This window comes from Sylvia atricapilla, chromosome 6 (assembly GCF_009819655.1).
Source record: "Sylvia atricapilla isolate bSylAtr1 chromosome 6, bSylAtr1.pri, whole genome shotgun sequence".
In the NCBI taxonomy this organism is placed as follows: Eukaryota; Metazoa; Chordata; class Aves; order Passeriformes; family Sylviidae; genus Sylvia; species Sylvia atricapilla.
In genome coordinates, this window is record NC_089145.1 from 6,777,174 (window position 1) to 6,801,503 (window position 24,330).

Sequence of the window (24,330 nt, forward strand, 5' to 3'; positions counted from 1 at the left end):
ATAAACATCTAAGTCCGAACAAGAAGTACCGTCTTGCGCATTTAATCCTGACCCTGGCAGGAAAAAGAAGATACAAGTAGCACTGGGCTGTCCTCAAAACCCCTCCTTCCCAGCATTTGAGTTCCAGGGTTGCAAGCCCAGGTTATGCTGGGCGCTGGGGCAGTCTCAGCTCCAGAATCCCAGGCTGTGTGCCCTCTGGGTCCCCACCAGCCTTGCTGGCCTGCTCAGCTTACCAGTCCGTCTGCATTTACCATCTCGTCATAGAAACAGAGGGAAAGCCCCCCCTTGTAGTTACTGAGATCAGGCTGTGGAAAACTGCATTTCTAGAGACATTTTTGCATCAGCAAGTAAATTTTTCACCTGGCTTGCAGTAGGGATGTCCCAAGGTGCTGGTAATGACTGGACTTGCTCCATAAATACATAGAACTGTACTTAGAAGTTGGTTAATTTCTAAAAGACTGGTTATATAATCTCCTTTGTACCAAAGCAGTCTGTAAATACTACTTGTCACCCAGTAGTTTTGACCCAACACTCTAGAATTTCAGAACTTTGGATCTTACCGATTCTGATCAACAGAGAACAGATATCAGTGTTTCCTGTGGTTTTAGTATACTCTTATCTATGAAGAGGTGGCACAGAATGGCAAAATGTTTCAAAGTATGTTTCTAACTGAAGTTGTCAGTGCACTGATGAACCATGGATGATTCTGAGCAAGGAGCCCTGTATTTTTTGTATAAAATTTGATGGATAGGTGGTGGGATGTGAGCCTTTCTATAATGAGAAGCTGTTGTACTTTGCAAGGCTTGACTGAAGTTTAAACATATATGTTCCACTGACAGCACTGCCTGTGCTTTCATGTGAAAGAATTTTTGAAAGCTTTGTAAAGTCCCATTTTATTTCTGGTAACTGTAACACCTTTAAGAAAAAAAAAATAAGATATGGAAGTTTTTAACTTTGAAAAAATTACAATCATCTTCATCTGTCAGGTGTTGGACGTTCTACGTCTGAGTCTTACTTGTGCCTAGGAACATGCTACCAGTGGGTTGTCTGTTTCTGTAGAGAGCAAACTGGATATTGGTGAATTTATGGGCCTGTGGGAGACATAGTTTTGTATCTCTTGCATCAGCTTTTTAAAAAGAAACTGTACGATATTTATGACCAGTAATAACACCTGCTAGGTGAAGATAATAGTGCAGATAACAAAAGCTAATAGATAAAGACAGCATCTGGTCTTCTGTGATGCATTGTTTATTCTTCTATTCCACTATATGATGGCAGTGGAGAAGATTTCTGCTCTTGGAAGCTTCATCCTCTGCTATGGTGAAAGTGGCACTGGACAGATGAATAGTTTGTTGATGTAAAGTGGGCACTGTATTTTTTTATCAGAGGAATTTGAGCCCCTGGCAAAGATTTTTCAGTGGTGACTAGTGATTTTGGATGTCTAACTGTAGTACTTTTCACCAGTGAGCCTTTTAGAGTGCAAGCATGTTATGAGTCTGAGTGTGTACGCTCATTTGGATGGCTTTGAGCTGCACAGGAAAAACTGAGACACCCAATTACCAAACATGCTTGAATACCTTTTCCTTGGAATTTGGTTTCAGTCCATGGCATTCCCTCAGTAGCTGTGTGCTTGAGGTTTTAGGTTGTTTTCCAAGCCAGTCTCTCTCCTTTCTGTCTGCAAAGCCTCATTTAATGACACAATGGGGCCTTTTTATAGTGTTGGGGATTTCTTTTTTCTTTTCCCCTGCAGTGAAATTCTGAATTGTAATGTTCATCGCTCCTTTGTGTGTTACATCATGCATGCTGGGCTGGATTCTCAGCATTTAGTGGAGTTCTCTGGTTTTCTACCAGCTGCAAATTTGTTGCCAGCATTTTTTGGTTTCACAGTAAAACCTTTGGAAAGCAAGCACCCAGGGTTTCTAACTGGTTGTGACATCCAGGAACTGCAAGTGGCTCAGGTCTCACAAATGTGTGACAAAGGCCCAGCATGAGATACATGGCAATGGGTTGGAGAAGGTGAAATGCCACGATTTCCCTGCTTCCTTGTTAATTGTCTTTCATAATGATGATGCATAGTGAATAAAAGGATGAGTTACGAATGAATGTGGTGGGAGATGATGTGTTTGAATCTTAGAAGATCAGCTGTGAGAAGGCTGCTTGGACATCATCAGGATTAGCGAGGTTGGAATGTTTCTGCATCTGCCTGGTCAGGCTGTAGTTTAATAAATATTGTATGAGCTGTCATACTCTGCTTGTTTAAACTGAGAAATCCCTGGAACAGCCGTGGATTGCAAGCATGTCTTGTATTTATTTCTCAGGCAGGAGCACAGCCGTATAGCATTATTAGCAATAATACATCTCTGCCTTACACTGTGCAAGGACAGGTTCCCTGTGATGTACGAGGGACAGGTGGTAACAGAGGCAGTGGTAAAAACTGAAACTGGAGCTTGGTGAATTGTGTTGGGAGAGGCAGTGCCTGAGATTTCTCAGAATTTAGAGGCCTATTTATCTGACTGCAGCACACCTTATTTACAGCAACTTAATCTGCTCGCAGCAGACACAAATGGCTCAGCATCCTGTCAAGAAATCCATCAGAAAAATCAGTGTCTGACCAGTCGTGAACTTGTCAAAGTGACAAGTGGGCATGCTGACAGAGATGCATTTGGGTTTTTTCACTGAAAAAATGCAGTGGTGGACCATGGCAGATGACTCTCAAAACTGAAAAATATTGATGTGAAAATCAAAAATGTAATCTGAATTGTTCTGACTTAGCATTTTTACTAGACCGTTATTTCCCTTTCTTTTTTCCTTTTAAAAATACAATTCTTAGATACAGAAAGAGAAATCCACGCAGCACCCCACGTGAGTGAGAAGTTAACTCAGCTCTTCCGGAATAAAAGTGAGTTCACCTTTCTGGCCACTCTGCAACAAAAGGCATCGACTTCTGGGGTTATATTGTCCATCCGAGAGTTAGAGCACAGGTAAGAGGAATTTGTTTCTCTCTCTTACAGCAGCAACATAAAAGATGCAGAGTGCTCAGTGGTCTGTTTGAACAATGTGTTGAAATGGTAGGTGTAAAATCTGACATGCAAGTTAGAACCTTTCTTCATGGTTTGCAGTTTGCTACTTTTTTCCTAGTCCTTTTTTTTTTTTTTTTTTTTTTTTTTTTTGTTATGGGAGGAATTCATTATTTATGTATCCCGGTCTGTAAAATAACTTAAACAGAAAGATCAAAGCCAGTGTAGTATAGATGCAATGCACTTTGGAAGTTACAAACCTTGTAATGCAATTTTCCTGACTAGTTTATTATATGGGCTCTGGAGTTTGCTTTTTCATAAAAGTTAAACTTGCACTTTTCTTGCTTCACTATGTTTTATAACATTATAAAAGAATACATTTTCTTTGAGATTCACCAACTAAGCTATTAAGCAATTAAGCTACTTGTGATTCTGTATAATACTGTGTCTGTTTTCTTCCCAGCATAAATACACAATATTCCTATTTCATGTATGTCTCTTCCTCCCCTCCCTTTTTCTTTTCTTTTCCTTTTTTTTTTTTTTTTTTTTTTTCTGGTTGTCAGTGTAGGAGGGAAAAGCGGTCTCTTTGTTTATCTGTTTTAGTGGCAGACATCAGTTTATAACAACAACAAAAAAAGATATACTTTATATTATGGTTCATAATACAGTTCTAATGACGTTTTGATGTTTCAAAGTGTGTGTTGTATCAAACAGCCTCCTATTTGTAACTTTGTGAGTGCTTTTAAGATAATTTCTCAGGTCTTGAAGGACCTTGAAGGCTGTAGTTTGACACATAGAAGACTAGTAGTGCTGGTCTTTTCTGTTGTAATACAAGTAATGGGATATTTTTGGTTGCTCCCATTTCAGATCTAATACCAGTTATTCTGCAGCATTTCTATTTAAAAAAATCCTATTGGTAGATGTCTTAATCATTTACATGATACTCAACTGTTTGCCCAATTTCTTCTCTTTTTGTTGAGAAAGTGTATGAAGGAGGAGGCAGTGACTTCATCGTGACCAAATTGTCAGTGATGCCTTTTGCCAGTGAAACAGCAAAGAGATATCCAGACAATGCTCCCCAGTTAAGGGGAGGACTTTGCTATTTCTCTATTCTATACTTTCCTGTCACCTCTACTTTCTTATAGGTCTTTCTTTTACTTTATTCCTTTTTTCATTTTTCAGGCCACTGTCTCAGTCTCGAAGAACATTGTTTTTACATTATAGAGGGTCCCCTCCCTCCGTCTCTCCCCATTCTCCTTCTCTTACTCTGTCATTCCTTTTGCATTACTTTTCAATTTCTCCGAGCTTTTTCAGGCTGTTTGAAGTCATGGTTAACAGGATCAATTTGCCATGTTAAGAGTTTGTTTATTATTTATTTTAGAAAGAGGACATTGAGGATAGCCACTGAACAGAAAAATGCTGTCACATGCCTGCACTTAGCAAAATCCAAGGTCAAACTAGACAGGCAGTGGTGATTATACAATGCAAGGCACATGGATTTTTAGATATGGCATCTACAGAATGCAGCTCCTTGAGTCCTCTATCTTGACAGGCAGAAGCTTGTAGGGAGATGTGCTATGCAGGAGTAATCTTGGTTGAACAAAATACACTGCTGTTGTCCTCTCTGGCACTGAGGTTATCTGTAATATTTAAAATGATGGCATCTGCTTAAAAATACATAGAGTTGAAGGATTGCCTGCTGGTCCCAGTTAAACCTTTGTAGCTCTGTGTAGTAACTGAGGAAGTTTCAGTCTCTGTAATTCCATGCAGGAGTCAGAACAGGCCTGTCTGGTGTTGCTTGATTGCTGTTACTTCAGGTGGATTACTGTGGCTATTGTTCTATTTTGGACTCACTGTGTATCCCTTAGAGCCAATGTTTGTTTCTCAGGTTGCTACCCAGACCTCGGTAAGGATCCTGCTTTCAGACCCCCAGGTCTGCAATGACAGAAATTGATAAAGTGGGTGACAGTGGAGAAAGTACTTTTTAGCTGTAGAAGTAGAGACCAAAGATTTGGGGCATTACTGAAGAGGACTCTGCTTACATTAGGTTAATGTAATAGCAGAACTTTCAGGCTGATCATTTTTGATGTCTCTCTGACAGCTCCACTCACCCTATAGCTTGGCATGGGACCTGAAATGGGTGCAGACACATGTCACAGGGCAAGCCTTTTAATAAATCTTGCTCCTACTAAGCTTCTGATAATTATCATGGCTCAGTTCTTGATGACATCCATTTTTTTGGTCAAGCTTTTTCAATTTACCCTGTGTCTGTGAAAACAGACACTTCAAAGAGGATAATAAAGAGTGTCTTTATTTCATCAGGAGCAAGATGTGTGGGAACAAGTGTAAGGGTATGATTGTTACTTAACCAGTATAGGTTTTGACTATGGAAAACCCAAGAATTCTTTTCATTTTCTTCTGTTTGCATGAAATAGGAGATATTATAGTTAAAGGCTTGCTTTTTTAACTTCTCAGCATACCAAAAGTGACCGAATTAAAAGTTCAAGCCTTCAGAACACATAGGACATCAACAAGTGAAAAAAGAAGCTATGTTAGCTGTGGATGCCAGAACTTCATATTTCTGTGGGAAATGTCTTTTTTTGTTGTGCACAGATTTAATAGATGAGAAATAGGTGTTATTCCAAGCAAGGAAAAGGTATGTGTATATATTCTGCTTTTTTGATGGAATGGAGGTGATTGTCCTAAGGTAGCAATGCATTAGAATGCCTGGTTTAAATTTCATTTCTCTAGTAAGTTTTAGCAGGTTTTTATTTTCCAGTAGAATGGAGCTCTTAAACAGAAGATAATAAAGTAAAATTAATATAATTTTTCTTGAAGTCAGTAATTTAGATATACTATTTCATTATTCTAAATGGATATTTTGTAGCAATTAGAAATTTGCTGTTAATTTATATCATCATTTGATAGACAGGGCAATGATGACAATGTATCTTTGTTAACATTTTGTTGAATCAGTTTAATGATGGTAAACATGATTTGTTTTCATGCCTCAAATGTATTAAACTAAATCTTGGAAAATGGAAATCTTAATTAATGCAGATAAATTCTAATTGGACAGTCTGATAGTTTATGCAGACTATGTATATACTTATCTGGAATACAGTGGTAAATCTAAAGATTATATTTTCTTTCTTAAATTAGTGATAATAAAAAATAGTATAGGATGGACAGACATGTTACTTGGAGATGCAGAAAGTGGAAACCATTTTCTTGATCAGCAAATTATGCTAGCCAATTCTTCCTAGATGAGTTTTGTGACCTATTTTGATCACAACCTGTGACTCTTTAGACCACCAAAACACTTAGAAAAGGCCATCAAGATAATTAAAATGCAAGCCACAATGAATTCCTCATTTGAACTGCGATTTAATACAGTTTCACCTGAAGCTGTCTGCCTGTTCCTTACCTGCTCTGGCCTTGCATGGTCCAGAGCCCAAGAACATAAATTAGATGGAGTCAGCATTGCCTTTCAGCTGTTTAATCCCTGGGATTTGGGATGCATTGATGGTTCTTTTCCACCACTGGCCAAGATCAGCATCTGGAAAAATATGGCAAGGATGTTCAGGTAGCCATAGGTATAGGAGAAGGGAATACAGGTGACCTGGCCCCTGATAAATAACAGCTGTGTTAATTACCCAAAACAGCCTCACCCCTGATGAGTCCCAGCTATAACCAATAAAGAAAGATAAGTGTGATAAAAGGGGGTGGGGGAGCTGGTGAGGGGGAATCATGAAGGAAGAGGAACCTTGAGGAAGACGGAATGGAGGATTATGAAGAAGAGGGATCCTGGGGGGAGAGAGAGAGAGAATTGCTGCAGTGAGGTGAGTGTGGGGCTGCAGTCAGAGCCTGTTGTTTGAACCTGCAGTCACAGTGTAGCTGGGTAAAAGCCTGCAGTCAGTCTGCACACTAACCCCTGCAGTCAGAGTTTAGCAGGAAATAACCAGCAGTCAGTGGCTGAAAGGGAAACCTCCAGTAGGAGCTTGCTGCAGCCAGAGTCAGGGAATGGTTGGAGTCAGGATGGCTGAGCTGTAAAGAGGAATAAACCAGGACCCTATTCATGCTGTGATAAACAAGAAGCCTGTGTTTCTGCTCATTTCTGCCCTGTACCAAGAGGCTGCTGCAACAATATTCTTTCTGAGGAGTCTTCATAATGGGAGATCTCACCATGGTAGAACAAAGGACCGAGTCATAAGATGATTTTTCTGAAGATTTTTCTTACCGGATGCATTAAAAACTTTAATTTTTTTCTCTGATTTTTTTAAATATGCTTCTAACCTGTGTCTAGGACCTGAACTTCAGAAACTATGCCACACCAAATATCTGGAAACCTGTAATCTGATTGTACTGCTATAGTGAAAGAGATTTACTGAGTTGAAAATCTGCCCCTTTGCTATGTAGCAGCAAGCTGTGTTGATATAAATATCCAGGGGGATTCTGATAAATATGTCAGGTTCATAGTGAGACTTCTATTCCTTACAGGTCAGTTTTGGGTGAGGAGGTAAAACAGGCATGGGACTCCAGTCCATTGTTGGATCCTTCCCCCCAGGTGACACTGTGAATGCCTCCTGAGGAGCAGATAGAAAGCTGTATGTTCACAAATAACAGCTGGAAGGCTACCAGGCTGTTATATGTTTAATTAAAAACACAAAGGGGTAATAAGCTAGTTAAATTATTCACTGAAACCTAGCTGATGAAAAGAAGCCTCTGCAAGTGACTTCTGACCCTAGTAGTAAACCTGAAAAATTGGATTTACTCCCTGCTGTGTTTTAGATTATTCTCTGCAAGATGGGTATACGCATATTAGATTCCAAGATGCCCAGGATTCAGAAAGGGAAGGAAAAACTCTGCAGATGTATCCATTAACCTTTTTCTTCTAGGGTAAAGGGCACATCTTTATGAATATTTATATGTTGAATTGCTAAACTGGAAGCTGTAGAGAGAATATGAAGATTGAGCCTTACCTCCACCCCTTGAATGAGTTGATGTGAACTATGTGAGGCATTTACACGTTTTTTTTTCCCCATCTCAAAAGATCTTTAGAGATGCAAATGCAAATAGAATTGTGCTCACCTGCTTCTGTTCTTGGGGTTAAAGTACGCAAAAGAGTAAAGTGAAGAAGAACTGTTCTATAAATCTTCCACTGATTTAAGCATTGTGAGAGAGAGAAGTTGCTACTGGAGGAGTTACCTTCCATCCTGTGGCTTCCTGCTGAGAGCAGGTGTTTTATGTACACCAGGCTGACAATTGTTGTCTCTCTGAAGCATTAACATGCTGCTCATAACCAGCTGTTGAAACACATTCATTGGACCACGCTGGCAATTGGAGGAGAATGGCTGACAGTTTGAAACTCTTTAAACCCGAGTTTGGACAGTGCAGAAATGTTATGGTCAGCCAGGAGCAGGATGTGTGGGTCCCCCAGGAGTCTGCTCCAACATGCTGAGTTATTCTGTTTGATTGGTTTATGAGTCTCTAATACAGGCAGAGAACCACAATGTCTCAAACTTACACTAAATGCAACTTTTCTGAAAACTGTCTGCTGAATCTGGGCTGCTTGTTTAGAATGTTAACTCCCATAGTTAATAAGGCAGTTAGATGTCTTCAGTGTGTTATTAATGTTTGTTTGCATGGTCAGTGGTAGTCTGGGTGATGTGTCTGGTTTTTTGGGGTTTGTTTGCAGTTCTGTAAAGATGCCTGTGTACTCTCTGTGCTCCAGGCTCTGTGTCCAGAAAGGGAGAGGGGGTGGCAGTGCCTGCCTTGATGGTTGTTGGCCTGTTTCCAGAGCTTGTGGCAGTAGGGTAGAGAAGGTGGAGGCTACATGGGACTGAGGGCACATGGATGGAGCAGACATGTTCTGGGCCATGAGAGAGGGCAAAGGAAAAGGCTGTTTTTTTAATTTTTTTTTTCCTAAGAACCTAGGAGCAATGTGTTTGTTGTCTGTTTAGCCAGTGTGCAGCAAGTCAACAATGACACACTTGAGAGAGACATCAGTTGTTTATTTCAGATCTGCACATGCCTGGGTGTTCGGTGGTCTCACACAAACCAAGCACACCAACAGGACTTCCCACACCATTATTTGTACATGGAAATTCTGAGTTGGTGACTTTCTAAGTACAGTTTCCAGTTTCCTCTACTACTACTGGTTAGCAGTTTCCATGCAAGTTTGGTAATGTCAGCTAATTTCTGTGCATGCCCAAGGGAAGGGTCTTCACCTGGGCAGGTGTCTTTTTGACTTCTAGGTGTGATTTTTTTTATGTTAAAATGGGGATAGTTCAGCTAAGGCATGCATGGACCTTGAGTTTTTTGCCAAGTTGGGAATGTATAAATAGGCATACAAGGACATAGTGATTTACTACATCCTTAGTTTATTAGTTCTAGGATGCTCTTCACTAGGGATGGTAATTGTTCCACTGATTAATTGTCCTTTTTTGCTAATTAGAAAAGTCATAATTGGCCAGCCTAAAGTGTCTAAAGAATACTGACCAGTCCAGACCTAAGATGATTTTGGCATATTCCGCGTTTTGCAGCATGTGGAATTTGTCATAATGTAAGGAATCACTGAAAAGCTGCTGAATTTGAGAGATTAGAGGGAAGAACCTTTCTTCTAAGGACACCGCAGTTAGGGTAATTTGTTTTCAAATAATGTAGTTTTACTCAGGTGGCAGACCTCATTAGTTTAAAAAGCTGTTATCCTCTTGTTTTATTAAAATCTGGCATTTAGAGACTGGGTTTGGGGATCCCCTGAGCTGAGCTGTTGCTGCAGTGATGAGCATGAGGGAAGGACTGGGCAGGGCTGTGCTTTGGTTGCAGCTCTGCTGGGGTCTGTCTGGTCACACTGGCAGCTCTGAGCTTCTGCATACCCACGGAGATCCCTGGGCTGATGCCAGCTCAGAGTCCCAGGTTAGCCTTAAAAAGTAACCAGCCCCCATGCAGAAAGTCCTCAGAAACTGTGAAAAACAAAGTTCACTTACTTAAAAAAAATTATAAGTTTAATAAAAAGTAAAAGTAGACAATTAGGAGACATAAAAAGCAAAAGTTCCAGCTGGGGTCCCTCACCAGAAAGCATGCCTTTACTCTTTCAAATTCTATGTTTTAAGGATTGCTGTGTTACATATTCAGTTGATCCTAATGCATGATTCAAACCTTCTCTTTGGGTTTGATCAATTTAGTTTCTTCCCCCAGTCATTTGACCTGGTAGATCCATCTGTAGGTGGCTCCACTTCATCTGGTGTCATGGGTCTCATAAATTCTTCTGAGTTTTTTGGTTATCTTTATTTGGATAAGAAACAGCAATTCAGCAGTCTTTATGCAGGAATGCCAGATGACCCTCCATAACTTCTGGTTTGGTCAGATTAAATATTACAAAGAGAAAAAAAACACTAGTCTTTTTACTGTTAACACAATGTTGCTATCAGAAAATACACATTTATCACCTTTCTAAACTCTATTAATAAGAGATAATACAGTACAATTATACATGTAGTATTCAATTTAATGTTTGTGAAAAGCCAACTATATAATAGGCAGATTATAACTTTGTAACAGATACCAATGCTTTGTGGATTGTAAATACTCCACTGGGGAAACAAACCTTTGGTTGTGGGTGATGAGCCCCATAATGACAACTGCAGGATGTCAGTTGTGGTATGTAAAGGAATGAAAATTTTCTTTTGTCAGGTTACTTTTCAGTAATGCTTAGACAGTGGGTAGTGAGAGGGTGTTTTTTGTTGTTTTTAAGTGGGTTTGTTGGTTTTTTTTTTTTTTTTTTGAGGTACATTTAAGCAGTTGTAACTTCAGCTTAATCCAGCCAGACTCTTTTCTGTCCTGCTGGCTGTGCTAGCTCTGAAGCCTGCAAAGATGCTGTACTATTTTTAGGTGCAGTGTGGTACTACCTACTTGGTTTACTAGGACTAGGAGAGAAACCTGTCTTTTTTTCAGACAGTAGGCAGGTTGCAGCCATGATGAGGGTAGATTTTTAGACATATGAAATGAAAACAAAAATGCTTACGGTCAATCCTTACAACACATGTCATGGAAATAGGTAGCTGCTTTGCACGAGCTCTGACTCTAGCTGCCTTTTACCTAGCAGGCAGATGTTGGGGTTTCTTTTTTCTTTATGTGATCAAAGAGGAAAGTAAATTTGTATTAGGATGACCTTTGCCTAGTTGCAGGTACACAAACACATCATAAATGCTTTATGCCTTGCAGCTTGCATGCCCAGCTGCCGTGTGTAAGATGGGTAGAACAAAAGACAAAATGTTAATAAATATTCTATACTAATAGGAAGTGTCAGTGTGGGAGTGTTTATTGTTAAATGTTTCAAACTGGGCTGGTAGAACACAATTACTGTTGTCCTCAGAGTGGTCTGAACAGAAAAATAAAGTCATTCAATTGCCTGGCTTTTGCTTGCAATGAAAGGATAGGAAAGTTTGGAAGAATCTTATTTGGGTAGCCAGTAGCACAGTGATGTTGCACTTTCAGGCTTTTGCTTGAGAGGTTTGAAAGTGTTTAGTATTACATTTTGGCTATATTGGATTTGCTTGCATGGGAGGAATACTTTTGGAATAGACTAGGAATAGGGTTGGTGATGCAATATATGGGATTTGTCTTTTGCGTTTCCCTTTGTAGAAAGTTAATCTGATTTTTAGCAACAGATTTCATTGTCACAGGTAATGCTTCTATTCAGGACACCTTTTTGTGCTGCCTGAAGTCAGTCTGACTTTGGTGATATCAGTGTGTAATCTCTGCCACAGCAGTGAGTCTTTAATGCTGCATAAGTGATGATTTGCCAGGTATAGTTTTGCTGTGCAGCCTCTGGCTCTCTCTTTATTTAAACCAGCCGTAAAAAGTAGCTCCGAATGGTTTGTAAGTGTTGTGAAAGACGATGTTCTCTTTCCTGGTAAAAGTTAAAAAGTTTAATAGAAGACAATAGGAGACAGAGATAATAAAGCAAAGGGTTAACAGCTGGGTGCTTGGCATTCAGCAATGCCAACACCTGCTATTTTGGAGACACTCCTTAAATACCTTTTCTATTACATCAGCCTGCTGCATATTCATAAACCATTATGCATATTCATACTTTCCCACAAACTAGTTTACATATTCCAGGACCTGTTTAGCATGGCCCTCCTTGGGTCTGCTTTTTTAGAGCATGCGTGTTTCTTGGCTGTGGTTTTAGTCAGTTCTTCTTATCACTTCCAGTTTGGGCCTTTGTCCTTGCTTTCTACAGATGGTAGGTGTAGCAGAAATAAGAACTGTATCCATACAGCAAAGCCATTTTAACATTATACATATAGCCTTCATCTGAATATTTAATCTTAATATATTTTAATCTTAGTTATTGCAGGAGTGAAGACAGGCTTGAGCAATTCCAGACCGAGCCCTTTGGCCTCTAAGACCTGTGGGTCCCTTGGCCTCTGGGACACAGGAAAAATTCCCTTCTGACATTAAGGTGTTCTGGGCAATAATGAGGTTTGATACGCAGAATTGTGGTTCTGATAATTTAACCACCTTAAGACCAAGACTGTTTACATACTTTGTGTGACCTGTAATGTCAACTAAGTTGTGAGTGTATAAAAGTCATTGCTGAAAACAGTAAAGAGAGAACGACATGATAACCACACTGGCTCAACGTGTCGTTGCTCTGTCCAGCCTCCTATTAGGTAGGGGTCCCTCTTTGTGATACTTAGTGTTGGCAGAAGGCCAGCAGTATGGTATGTATTTAAAACAGTATGGATGATAAGGATGTTCCCCAGTCTTACCATCCGGGGCCGCTTTGGCAGTGACAGTGGCACCACACAAGGCTCTCACTGCACCAAACGTGCTCCTCAAGATGCACATGCAGCCGAAGAGTAGATCTGTGCACTTGAGTGTGTTGAGAGCATTTCTTCATAATCCAGTATTTTTCACAATGCTTAATGTTTCAGAGCTTGGGATCTCACCCTGTCACTTTATAGTAACTAGGGTACAAGAACAGTGCCTGTGGAAGCGACTGAAATATTTGCCTTGACAGCTGTAACTTGTTCTGGTTTTGCGTCTTCACGGAGCCGTGGTGACAACTGCAAAGTGAGTGTTTCCTTTCGTTTGAAGAGATGCATCTTTTCTTTCAGAGGCGCTGCTTTTTCTCACCACAGCTTCATGGCTGGCAGGGGGGCAGTGCCTTGGGCAGGTGCCTGCCAGCTTATCTGCAGCACTCTGCCCAGTGCCTGCTCCTGGCCTGGTTTGCTTTGCACTGAGGGCTGCTAAAACAAGATCTCAGCTGCTTTCATGTTGCTGTCCAGGCTGAGCCACCTGGCAGCGCACCCAACACAGCGTGTCCCAGTGTGCACACAGACTCGCTTGGTGGTGAGGATCAGCAAAAGGCCAAAGGAGTGATGGCCTGTGATTCATCACAGAGTCCTTGTAGGCTGAAAATCTCTGTGATAATGGATGCAGATTTTTTTGCCTGTCTCTAAATACATCAAGAAATGTTTCTACAAAGATGCTAAAGCACAGTCTTGCCTGAAGCCATTTTTATCATGAGATAGTACAAAGCTGTAGTAAAATGAAGAAGTTAGGTGCACAGACGAGTCCAAAAAGACTGATTTTTTTTTCAGAAGCTTGTTGAATTTATATCAAAATGACAGATCTCTGGACTTTTCCTGAATTTGCATTGTTATTGAAAAAAATTAAAAACTGTGCCTTTGCCAGACTCAAAGATATTTTCCAGCAGTTTCTGTGCAGTAACAGTCTGATTTTTATGGCAGTGGTTATCCTCCCAGCATTTGGGTGGCCCGACATTGTAGTGCTGCTGTGGAACGTGCTAGGTGGATGGGGCTTCCATCCTTGAGCTCCTGTGGTTTTGTGACCTTCTCCCATTCAATGTGAAGCAGATGCACAGTGTTTTGACTAGATGGCAACCCCGAGTTTGTACATATTTGCAGGGATGCCATCTGTGCCTGCTGCTTTGCCCTGGGACATCTGTTCAGTAGCTCTAAGAGCATCTGCTCTAAGTGCTGGTGCTGCTCCTTGAAAGAGGCTGTGGGGCTTCATTTGACACTTGATCAGGGATGGTGGAAGTTGTAAAGTCAGAATGATAACTCCGCTTTATTTATGTTTGAATGTGATAAGGAGGAAGGTTGCCAGAACTGAATGCAAAAAGTAGTTGTGCTTTAGTTCCTAGAGCTCTCACAGGAGTGTTTTATCTGCTCACCTGATTGTGCTGCTGTCTTCATTGTGGGATGTTTTAGTGTTTGGTGATAGGTATTGGGTTGGCGAAATTCAGGAAATAAAGTGCTGTGTGCCCTAAGGAAATTCTGCAGGACACCAGTCCCACAATTCTTGTGGTCCTGTCATGGGATCCGTAGTCTGAGCTGTCCTTCCGTTGGCCACTTGCATAATCTAATAGCAGGAACACCTTTAAATGAAACATGGTGGTGTTTGCCAAAGGGTAAGATCACTTCTGTGGGTTGGGATGATGGACAGGTGAATATGTTTCTTTAATGCAGATGGTGGATAAAGCCAACTCACGTTAGAGAAGTACTCTGCTTCAGGTGTTGTACATGCTTGTATTTAATGTTCATAGTGACTTTTCCAAATTTTTTTAGTCATTACATCCACAGCAGATGTTTTCAGCTGAAAGTATACTTTTAGGAACCTTTCTCTCCTGATCTGGAAGTGAAATGAGCAGTCAGATGTGTGGTTTAGTCATTATGGTGGCGACTAAAAGAAAAGGGAAGAAAAAACAATCATTAAATGTAACTGTGTCAAGCTTTATCCTCTCCAAACAATATTTTTGTGTGAGATACATGGGGGTTGGAAAAACTGTAAGAAAGAATTGTAAAGTATCTTGAATCAATTGTGGAATGATACTGTCCTTCTGGAAAGCACATTGCATGACCTTAAAATATCCCAACTTTTTTTGGTGTGCATAAAATCAGTCTGAATTTAGCGATGTTTTTCTCTTATACATTGGGATTTGAATGAGAGACTGCAAGTTAGACCTATAAAAAGCATTTGAATTCTATAATTGTACGAAAGAAGCCAGCAATAATTTACATGCTTATCAAATAGGGAAATTCTACTAGCCAGAGAATTTTCAGCCAAAGTCAAATAGCACTGCTGTTCCAGAAAAAAAAACAAGCTTTCTTAATACATGTGTTCTGAGATCTTCATCTGTCAAAATAAGTGTTAACTTCTGATCATGCCTTACTTAAAATATGTGGAAGTATAAATTGTTTCTGAGAAATAACAAAGGAAGAGCCCATTGCTCTGAGTGCTGAGAAGTTGACAATGAGATTACTGTCTCAGACCTTTCTTCCTTGAAAAAGGTCTGCAGGAGGGTGGCAGGGCCCTACCTGTAGGACAGGCTGACACAGGCTTTGTGCAGATGTGGTGCAGAATCAGAGATTGGCAGCACAATACTCGGGGATCCTTCTCTTGGCCTTTTGGGATGAATTTCATGGCAGCACTGAAAGTTCACACTTGAATCGTGAAACATCTATTCAGATGGTCCCAGATGTTGTTATCTTTTCAGGAACCCTGTTTCATTCCAATCTTATGGATTTTCTTTTACTTCCTGATGAAATACTGGGAAGTACCTTCAAAACATCTGTTAGAGATCAGTTCATTTTCCTGCCTCTTGTATGGTAGCTTCTATCAGTTTCCCCCCTCTCCATTTTTACCTGTTGTTTATCATAGATTAAAAAAAAAAAAATGGTATTTGAAATTGAAGATGAGATAGTGATTTAAAAAGAAAAAAAAAAAATCCATTTATTTCCTTGGGCTTTACTAATTGTTTTCTCACTGGTTGATGATTATTTGCCTGAGTCTGTTTTTCCTCTCATTTGTCTTCCATTCTCCAATTTGCAGGTTAGAACTCTGAAACAGAGCAGGTGCACTTATTTCCAAGAGTGAATGGCCTTTGTGTCATTGCTTTGGAAGAAGCTGCTTTCCCCCAGAGTCTAGTGGAAGGAGGAAAGAAAAGATGTTTGCTACTGAGAAAGCTGTTTGTATGTGACTTATATTCTGGTAGAGAAAAGATGACTTCTGAAGTGAGAACATTATGAAGTATTTCAGTGATCAAGGTCTCAGTGTGAATTTCTGCATCTTAAAAAAAGCAGGAATCAATGCAATAATGTTGGTTTACACTGCCTTTTGCTTTATAAATGAGAGAGAGAGAGAGAGAGATGTGTTGGGGTAACCCAGCTAGTTTCTACTGTTGGGATTTTGTTGACTGCTGTTCACTGATGTTTCTCTGAGTGCAACTTTTTGTGATTTGCACTTGTTCAAGGTGGTGAAGAATAAATGCAGAGTATTCTTGCTGTCACCCTCCTTTTCCTGCCACTGAAGGGGTAAAACATGGTATTTAATACAGTCTTGTGGCACTTACTGCATTAGGTGCACATATATAAAAATGTCAGCACTAGCTATTACAGGATTTTTTAAGTAATCTGTTCTGTACTGTATAAATTAGTCAGGAGATTGACAACAAGCTCGATGCCTAAGCAGCAATCTGCTCTCAGTCCTGAGGTAACTATTGACACTAAAGCTTGTCAAGTGAGAGGCTTGGCGATTCCCTGTGCTGTACAAATAATAGAGCACAGATGTGATTAAGTGCAGTACCTGGCTGACCTTTCCAGGGCTGCACTGTTGCCTTTACATTAACAAAGAAATCATTGTGTGATGAGTGATCAGCTCTGTGGCTATTGGCGAGTATGAAGAATGACCTCAGGAAGCAATTTGCTTCCTGCAACAGGAGATTGTCTTGTTTTTGGGTTCATAAGCCTCTGTGATCAACCATATAACCATATATCTCTACATCTTTACCTATATGTATATACACACAAATACTTCGTGTGTGAGGTACTGAAATGTTATGGACTTCTCCCTCTTTTTTTTTTTAATTTCTTTTCAGTTTTCTGTCTCACTTTCTTTTTGTGCTGTGACAAGCAGATGGAAATTGCAAAATGTTTAAGTGTGACATCACTAGCAGTACTTGTATTAGTGCTTTTCTGGCTTGGGAACACCAGCAGCAGTATCTTCTGGATATTGACTGTATTGTTACTGAGCATCAAAGTAATAAATCTTCTCCAGAGTTTGTGTGAATATAATTAAGATATTTTAGTGGGTGGTGGCTGTAGGTAATCAACATTCTGCTCTATTTAGAAAAGCCCTATTTCTCTGCCCTCCTTGTGCCAGTTCTTTCACAACACCAGCCTGATTTTTTCCCCCACTCTGTACTGCATGTATTTGGTTTGTACCTATGCCTGCTGTGTTTTTATTTAGCCTTGGTTTTACCTTTACCTCCTTGTGTTTTTTACTTTGTCGCTTGAGCCTTTGATTCATACGACCCAATAATGCTTTTATGTTGCATGAAAAATATGATGGCAAGGCACTGGCAAAGTGGAGGAGGGCTTGAATTTAACTTTTGGTGAAGGTTTACTGTCTCTGTATTCCCCTTCCCAGCCTGTTATGTTCTGCACATGTTTCCAGCTAGTGTTTTGTCACCTGAGTTTCCTCCCAAGGAGCTCTTTTTCCCAGTTATGTTGGAAAACCTCAGCTTCATTGCTAAGATCTAATCCTGAAGAAGTGCACAGCCCCCATGTAATGTTGTGCACACAGGCTGTTAGGGCCTGTGTCCTGCCAGGCAGTGTAAAACGCTGATGGGGAGATGAAAATTGGCACTCCAATATTTATTGGTTTGTGTTGCATTTATTTTTTGGAAGTGGATTTCATTACTGTAGTCTTTCCTACCCTACCCCAAATCAGCACCTATCTCTCAAATGCCATGTTAAATTGGTGTTGGCCAGTAGGGAAAAAAACATAATACTGTGGGGGTGGATGGGGCAAAGGACTATCTAACATCTTCACTTTCTAGCAGAGCTATTTCTATTATAAAGGGAGGTCTGCATCACCTGTTTCTATATACACAGCTTCATTTTAGCAGGAAAAAGATTTGATACGATGCAAATACTTGGTGAAGTCCACGAGAAAACTTCACTATTTATACTGCCAGTGTATAAATTAATTCTAGAGAAAGAACTGGCTCCCCTCACAGCCCTGTGGGGCCAGTTAATAGCCACACTTGGTTAGCTGTCCTGTCTGACAGCGCTGTGATGGTTTTGATTGTTGGATGGTTTATGCTAGGTGTGGACACACCTCATCCAGCCAGGAGGTTTTGTCCTTTCCTTATAGAGCTGAACGATCGTGGCAGTAACAGTAAAAGTCAGAAAATGAGTTAAGCACAATTGCATGTAGGGGAGTCCTAAAAATAAACAGTTGTGGTTTTTTGACTAGGTTTGCAAGTAGTAAGTACAAATTTAATGATTACCTGGTGGTTTCTTACCTTAATGGCTTTTTATTTGTTTGTGGCAGTGACATATGTACTGTTCTTTTTTTTTCAATTTCTTACAAACCCTGCAGTCATATGAAATATTTTGGTGAAAAGAGTAAGGCTTGGTTTCTTGTAGTTTGCTATGGGTTTGGTGAAAAGAGTGAGGCTTGGTTTCTTGTGGTTTCCCATGGGTGAAAGGAGTACTTCAAGAAGAGCCCAGGACTGGGCTAACAAGTGTTACTTTGAGCTGTTTTCATGTAATTAGAATTGCTGGTTTTGTACTGCTCTCAATGTATAGCCTTGTCTCTCTACTTCTTTTAAAAAAATTAATTAGCAGCTAATCCATGCTGAGTAACCCCTTTAGCTTGTGGTGTTTGCTTAAAGAGGTCTAATCAGTTAAAGAAGAAAGTGCCAGAGACAGTGGTTATATCCAGAAGGGGAACTGATCCTTCTTCATGTTTTCCTTGCAGCTATTTTGAGCTGGAGAGCAGTGGCCTGCGGGATGAGATCAGGTTCCACTACAGGTTTCATGGGAAGACGAGGACGGAGGTGTTCCCGTACCGCCTGGCAGATGGACAGTGGCACAAGCTCGCTGTGTCACTCAGTGCATCCCACCTCCTGCTCCACGTGGACTGCAACAGGTAAAGCAAACGTGTTCTGGAAATTGGTGTGTCTTTAAAAAAATAATCTCTGGCTACGGGAATAAAATTGGTAAAGGAGTTTTTTATTTTTTTTTTATTTCCTTATAAATGCCTCATTCAAACCGCCGTGGGGTAAGAAAAGGAAAACAAAGTATTAAAGTGGAACAATTCATTGTGATTATGAACAAATGTGGAGAAGGTTGATTGCTGGATGGGGGAGTATTAAATGCATCTCTGTAGTTTAGGCAGTAGCTGATGTTATGTTTGGCAGTGATTGCATTTAAGTGTGATGGATGGGTGGGATGCAGTCTGTTCTGTTGTGAACTGCTTCACTCAGCATACCTGAGAACTTGAAGAAGAGATAGATGCAGCAGAGACACTTTAATTTTATTTTAAGTAATCAAACAATGTAGTTTTCACTGATTTTAACACGTGCTGCCCCATTTGGGAACTTCTGAGAAACCTGGAAGCTTCTTTTTTGCATGATTTGGAACCAGTGCTTTTTGTTTTCTTAAGGGTATTCTGTCTTTTCCCTTAGAAGTTGTGAAGGCTGTGAGGTGGCATATTGCCAGGATTTCAGGGAATGAAAAACAGCAGACCTGGAATCTCTCTTGCTTTGGGACTTGATCTCACAATGTATTGTAGACTTCAGACTGAGTGGCTGATGAGGAAATTCAGAGAGCTTGAAAATGGGACTTTCATAATAGTCTTTATGAATGAGGAAAACAAACCATTACTTTTGTACCTTATTGAACTGAAATGAATGAAAAAAAAAAATATCCTGCATGTTCAGTGAGAGGATCAGCATATCCATTTTGGTATCGTGGCACTTAAATGGTTTGGGTGATGATAGCAGAAATTTTTTTTGGAAGTCTTCATTTTGTTCAGACAGGCAGAATAAAGTTAGATGAGTATTATAGGAGTATGCACTTATTGGAACATTTGAGAAAGTTTGAATTTTGACCCAAGTAATTATAAGATACTGTTTTGAGAAGAATGTTACAATCGTTTTCTGCAACTCCATTAACCACTGAAAAATCTAATCTGAAGGAATGTTTCTTATTGGACTTTATTTGGACCCTAGAAGCAGTTAAAGGCTGAGAGCAATTTTAATTTTATTGAGGCATGAAATCTACAGTTTGCAAAGATTCTCTTCATTTCAGTAATTTGATTTGTTTATATTGCCATTATTTATCTGCTATTTATTTGCTTTCAACAGAATGCTGCTTTTTTTTTTGTTTTGTTTTGTTTTTTGTTTGTTGACATACTGGGTTTTGGGACAGGTTCCTTGTTATCTGCTTTGAGAGATATATATATATTTTATGCTGATGTGTTTTGGGAAGACCCTCTTTAGCAGATTGTTTAGCTGGCTGCTTTCTTGCACAGAATGTAAAATGAAGACAACACAAAATGATTGCCTGGTGTAGAATTCTATCCAGGAACAGGAGAACTGCACAGAGTCATGGCTGTGACCTGATTTTCTTTACAGTAACAGGCAGAAATAGATAAATGCAATTATGGAATGAGCTGTGCTGTCATATGAGGTGACAAATATGTCCAGCCATCTCTTGTCAGGTAGCCCTAAGCAGGGCTGATCTATCTAACCATGTCTCTTAAGGTGGTACATCCTGAGGTTGCTTCCAGCAAAAATCCATACTGAGATGTCTCTATTTGGCTGTGTATTGTGGTGTTTTATGACAACTTCTGTGGAAGATTAATGGGAATAGTTCTGAAAGCATGGCTTGAGGAAAGATCATAGTAGAAGTTTAAATGAGAGGGGAAAGGAAAAAGGAAGTCTCTAAGTTCCTGAGTCAGCTGTTCATCATCATCAGTGTACAGTTAATTAGAGAATTTTGTGAATGCTGGTGTTAGTTTGGTTATATCTTAACCCTTTATGTCTTTGCACTCAGAAAATGAGGCAATATCTTGTTCTTGGCATTTTCTTATGACATGCAATAAATGTGTGATAATGAAGAGCAAGTCAATGAGGGGTACTTCTGGGCACTACTGGAAACCCTGGGCCTTTTTCATGGTAGTGTTAGGGAATCTGCAGCGGAAAGCGTGAACAGAGTCCAGGGGGAAGAGCTGTGGACTTTACATGTAAATGTCACTATTTGGGGCTGGTGTGGTGTCTGGTCCTCGGCTGAGTTCAAGACAATGAGAAGTGATGCTTCTGCAGACTGAATGAACAAGAGGAAACGGGATATGAGTGCAGTCAGTGTGTTCACCTGTCCCACCTCCTGCAGAGGTTTGGTGTCATCAGAACAAGAATTTAACTTCCTGTGTACCTGTCTAGTTAAAGAAATTCTCAGCTTTTTGTTTACTATTTTTGGCAGCAAAACAAAAAGGGAAAAGAAAAGAAATTGACTGCCAAAATGAACGCCTTGAATTTCTGCTGTATCTTTTTAGGGGTTTGCAACACTACTTCCTTACAGACAGGCCTGAATTTGCAGAAATGCATTACTTCTCTTGTTTAGGGCTGTGGTAATGTGTTATATATTTGGAAGGCTATTGTGAGCAAAGGATTTGTGAATGCAGTGTTACCAAAGTTAATCTGTGCCTGAGAGTGCATTGCAAGTGTTTGCACTGGGAAAAATATCCAGCCACAACACCTGGTTTTGCTACAGGATTCATACTGTGACACCCAAAGCTAGTCTCTGGCCTCCAAGAACTGCAGTTGATCAGAAAGCATTGGAGAAGAAGCTTTTAATTTGTAAACAGATAGTCAAATCTATTTTTCCTCTTCCCAGCCCTATCACCCACATTACTCTGATTTGTAAAATTGCTTTGACATTTGTGCTTGATTATCTTTTGGATTCATTTCAAAGTCAGCTTTGTTTTTCAGACCTGGGTAGGCTAGAGGGAAGTACTTGGGAACTAGCAAAGACCTGTAGTGCTTTAAAGCATCACCTTTAAAACAGTGCAATTGTCTCTGTTCTAATGAGATGTCATATGGAGGGGGAAGCATCTGTATCAAAGGAGGTTTATTTGCCCAAGTCCCTTTGAAATCAGCTCCTGCTGCATCTCACTGGCTCCTTTAGTGCTCCTTCAAGAGCAAGGAGTGGGAATTGTAGCTTAGTTTGATGTTAGAGCTTGGAGCTGCTAACTCAGGAATCACGGAATGATTTGGGTTGGAAGGGACTTAAAAAATGATCTTGTTCCAATCACGTGCCATGGGCAGGGGCACCTTCCACTATCCCAGGTCGCTCCAAGCCCTGTCCAGCCTGGCCTTGGACATTTCCAGGGATGGGGCAGCCACAGCTTCTCTGGGCAACCAACACAGGGAAGAATTTCTTCCTATTACCTAATCTAAACCCACCCACTTTGATTTGAAGCCATTTTTCCTTGTCCTATCACTTTATTTCCTTGTCCAAGGTCCCTCTCCAGCTCTCTTGTGGCCCCTCTAGGTGCTGGAAGGTGTTAGAAGGTCATCTGAGCAAGGAGCCTTCTCAAGGCTGAACAGCCCCAAATTTCTCAGCCCATCTTCATGGGAGAGAAAAAAGCTGCCTTTAAAGTCCAGACTGGAAACCTGTTGAATGTCACTGGACTCTCCTCACTGATTTAAAGAGCTTTTGAGCTGGGCCTAGACTGTAACCTCTAGCCAGGGATGTGTCTCAGAAAACTGACATGAGAAGCCACTCGCTAACATGCTTTTAACATTCTAGTAAGGTTCTTAAGGCTTAGAAAAATGAAAAGACTGCATTAATTATAAAGGTACTACTGATGCACAAGTAAAACCTGTGCTCAAAGTGACATGGAAATTAACTTTCCTGCTTTTGGTAGGATCTGTGCCTCCCTGCTCCAGGCAAAAAGAGGTTGTCAGGGATTTTCTGGTGAATGCTTAGATTCAGCTAGAGCAACTGCGTCACTGTCCTTAAATAACCAGTAGTACCAATAGATATTTATATAGATGTGTGTATGGTCGAATTAACTCTGCCATGCTTCTTCCCAGATTGGGCCTCTGCTCATACCTGTGCTGTTGGGAGATTTGCAACCCCAGGAGGCTGTCAAGTCTTACAAGATCTCATGTTTGTCTTCCCTGGGAGTTATCTTCAGCTGTGGAGTCTGTATTTTTTTTTCTTATAGCAGCTGCCTGTCCACTGGGATGCTTGTCCCCTATGACAGTAGCAGAACAGAAATATGTTGCATTTAATGGTGTGGAGAAGAGTGAGGGAATAGCATGGAGCCTACAATTTAGGAGATGGCAGTACTGTATCAAAATGTATTTATTGGCAATCTATTTGCAAAATAGAAATTCCAAGTTGTTCTCAGTGTAAGCTGACTATTCTGGAGGGGTAAGCCTGAAAGGTGTTGTGGCTTTTTTTTTTTTTTTTTTTTTCTTTGTTGGTTTATTTATTATCAGCCATACTGCTACAAAGGTACTCACCCATTCAGATGAGTATCCATATTCCTTTACTTGAACTCTGTGGGCATATAAGGGAGAGAAGGGTGCTTTGATGAAAAAATTAGTGTTCTTCTAGTGAAAATCTGTGCTGGAGTGCCTTTTGCTGTGAATGCAGCCTGTGATTTGATGGATACTCTTAGCTGTTTGATGGAGGGGGTTGGTATGAGCATAAGAGAATAGATTATAAAACTGGAGCAGGCTTGGAAGTAGTCTCCAACTGAAAAAACATGTTGTCTGCTGCTTTTATGTTAGAACAGCGCATTAGGGAATAAAAAATGCATGAGCAGTGAGAACTTTTTAATTGGAAAAATAAATAAATTAAAGTAACATCCTCCAAATATGGGAATCCAAGACCTCTGAGTTCTTATAAATAAGATATTCTGGCTGCCAACCTGAGGTTTTCAACTGATCTAAACAAAGTTCTGTGACTTTATTTAAAATGTAATAAATTTAAAGAAGGTTAAGGGATGTATTTAAAAGAGGGATTTGCTGCTTTGGTTACTGTAAAACACTTTCTCTTGAGAGGGAAAATGGTGTGGTGGCAGTGCTATGCAGCCAGGTAATTTAGTCTTCCTATTTGAGTATGAGTTTGTGACCCAGATTGCTTCTCTCTGCTTTCCAAGCTGTAGCAGAAGCTGTCAGAGAAGTGGTTACTTGGTGTAATTGTGCATTATGGGTGCACCCAACTTCATATCTGTGGTGTTGTGGACTGGAAATTAATTTTCACATACCAGTTTTCTCTTTTGTTGGGCAGAAAGGCTGTAAAATGTTCAGGGTGAGAGACATCTCCAGCTGGCATAGTATATCTGCTGCCATCAGTCTCTATCATTGCAGTTACTGCAGTTAACTGCAAGGAAATGTTGAGGATGCAGTCAGCATTATTTTCTTTTTAAGGAAGTTTTTAAATAGCCAGGGGTTTTCACTGAATAGCTAATG

At 40.2% G+C, this 24,330-nt stretch overlaps 1 protein-coding gene across 2 annotated transcripts in view; it reads left to right on the forward strand.

Annotated features, from left to right (window-relative positions):
• The window catches only part of NELL1 (neural EGFL like 1), a 297,295-nt gene that overhangs the window by 20,196 nt on the left and 252,769 nt on the right, over nucleotides 1–24,330 (forward strand). For both annotated transcript variants that reach the window (XM_066320542.1, XM_066320543.1), the window contains exons 2-3: nucleotides 2,831–2,981; nucleotides 18,819–18,989. In XM_066320542.1, coding sequence (XP_066176639.1) covers nucleotides 2,831–2,981; nucleotides 18,819–18,989 — 322 coding nt within the window. The remainder of the gene's footprint in view (nucleotides 1–2,830; nucleotides 2,982–18,818; nucleotides 18,990–24,330) is intronic.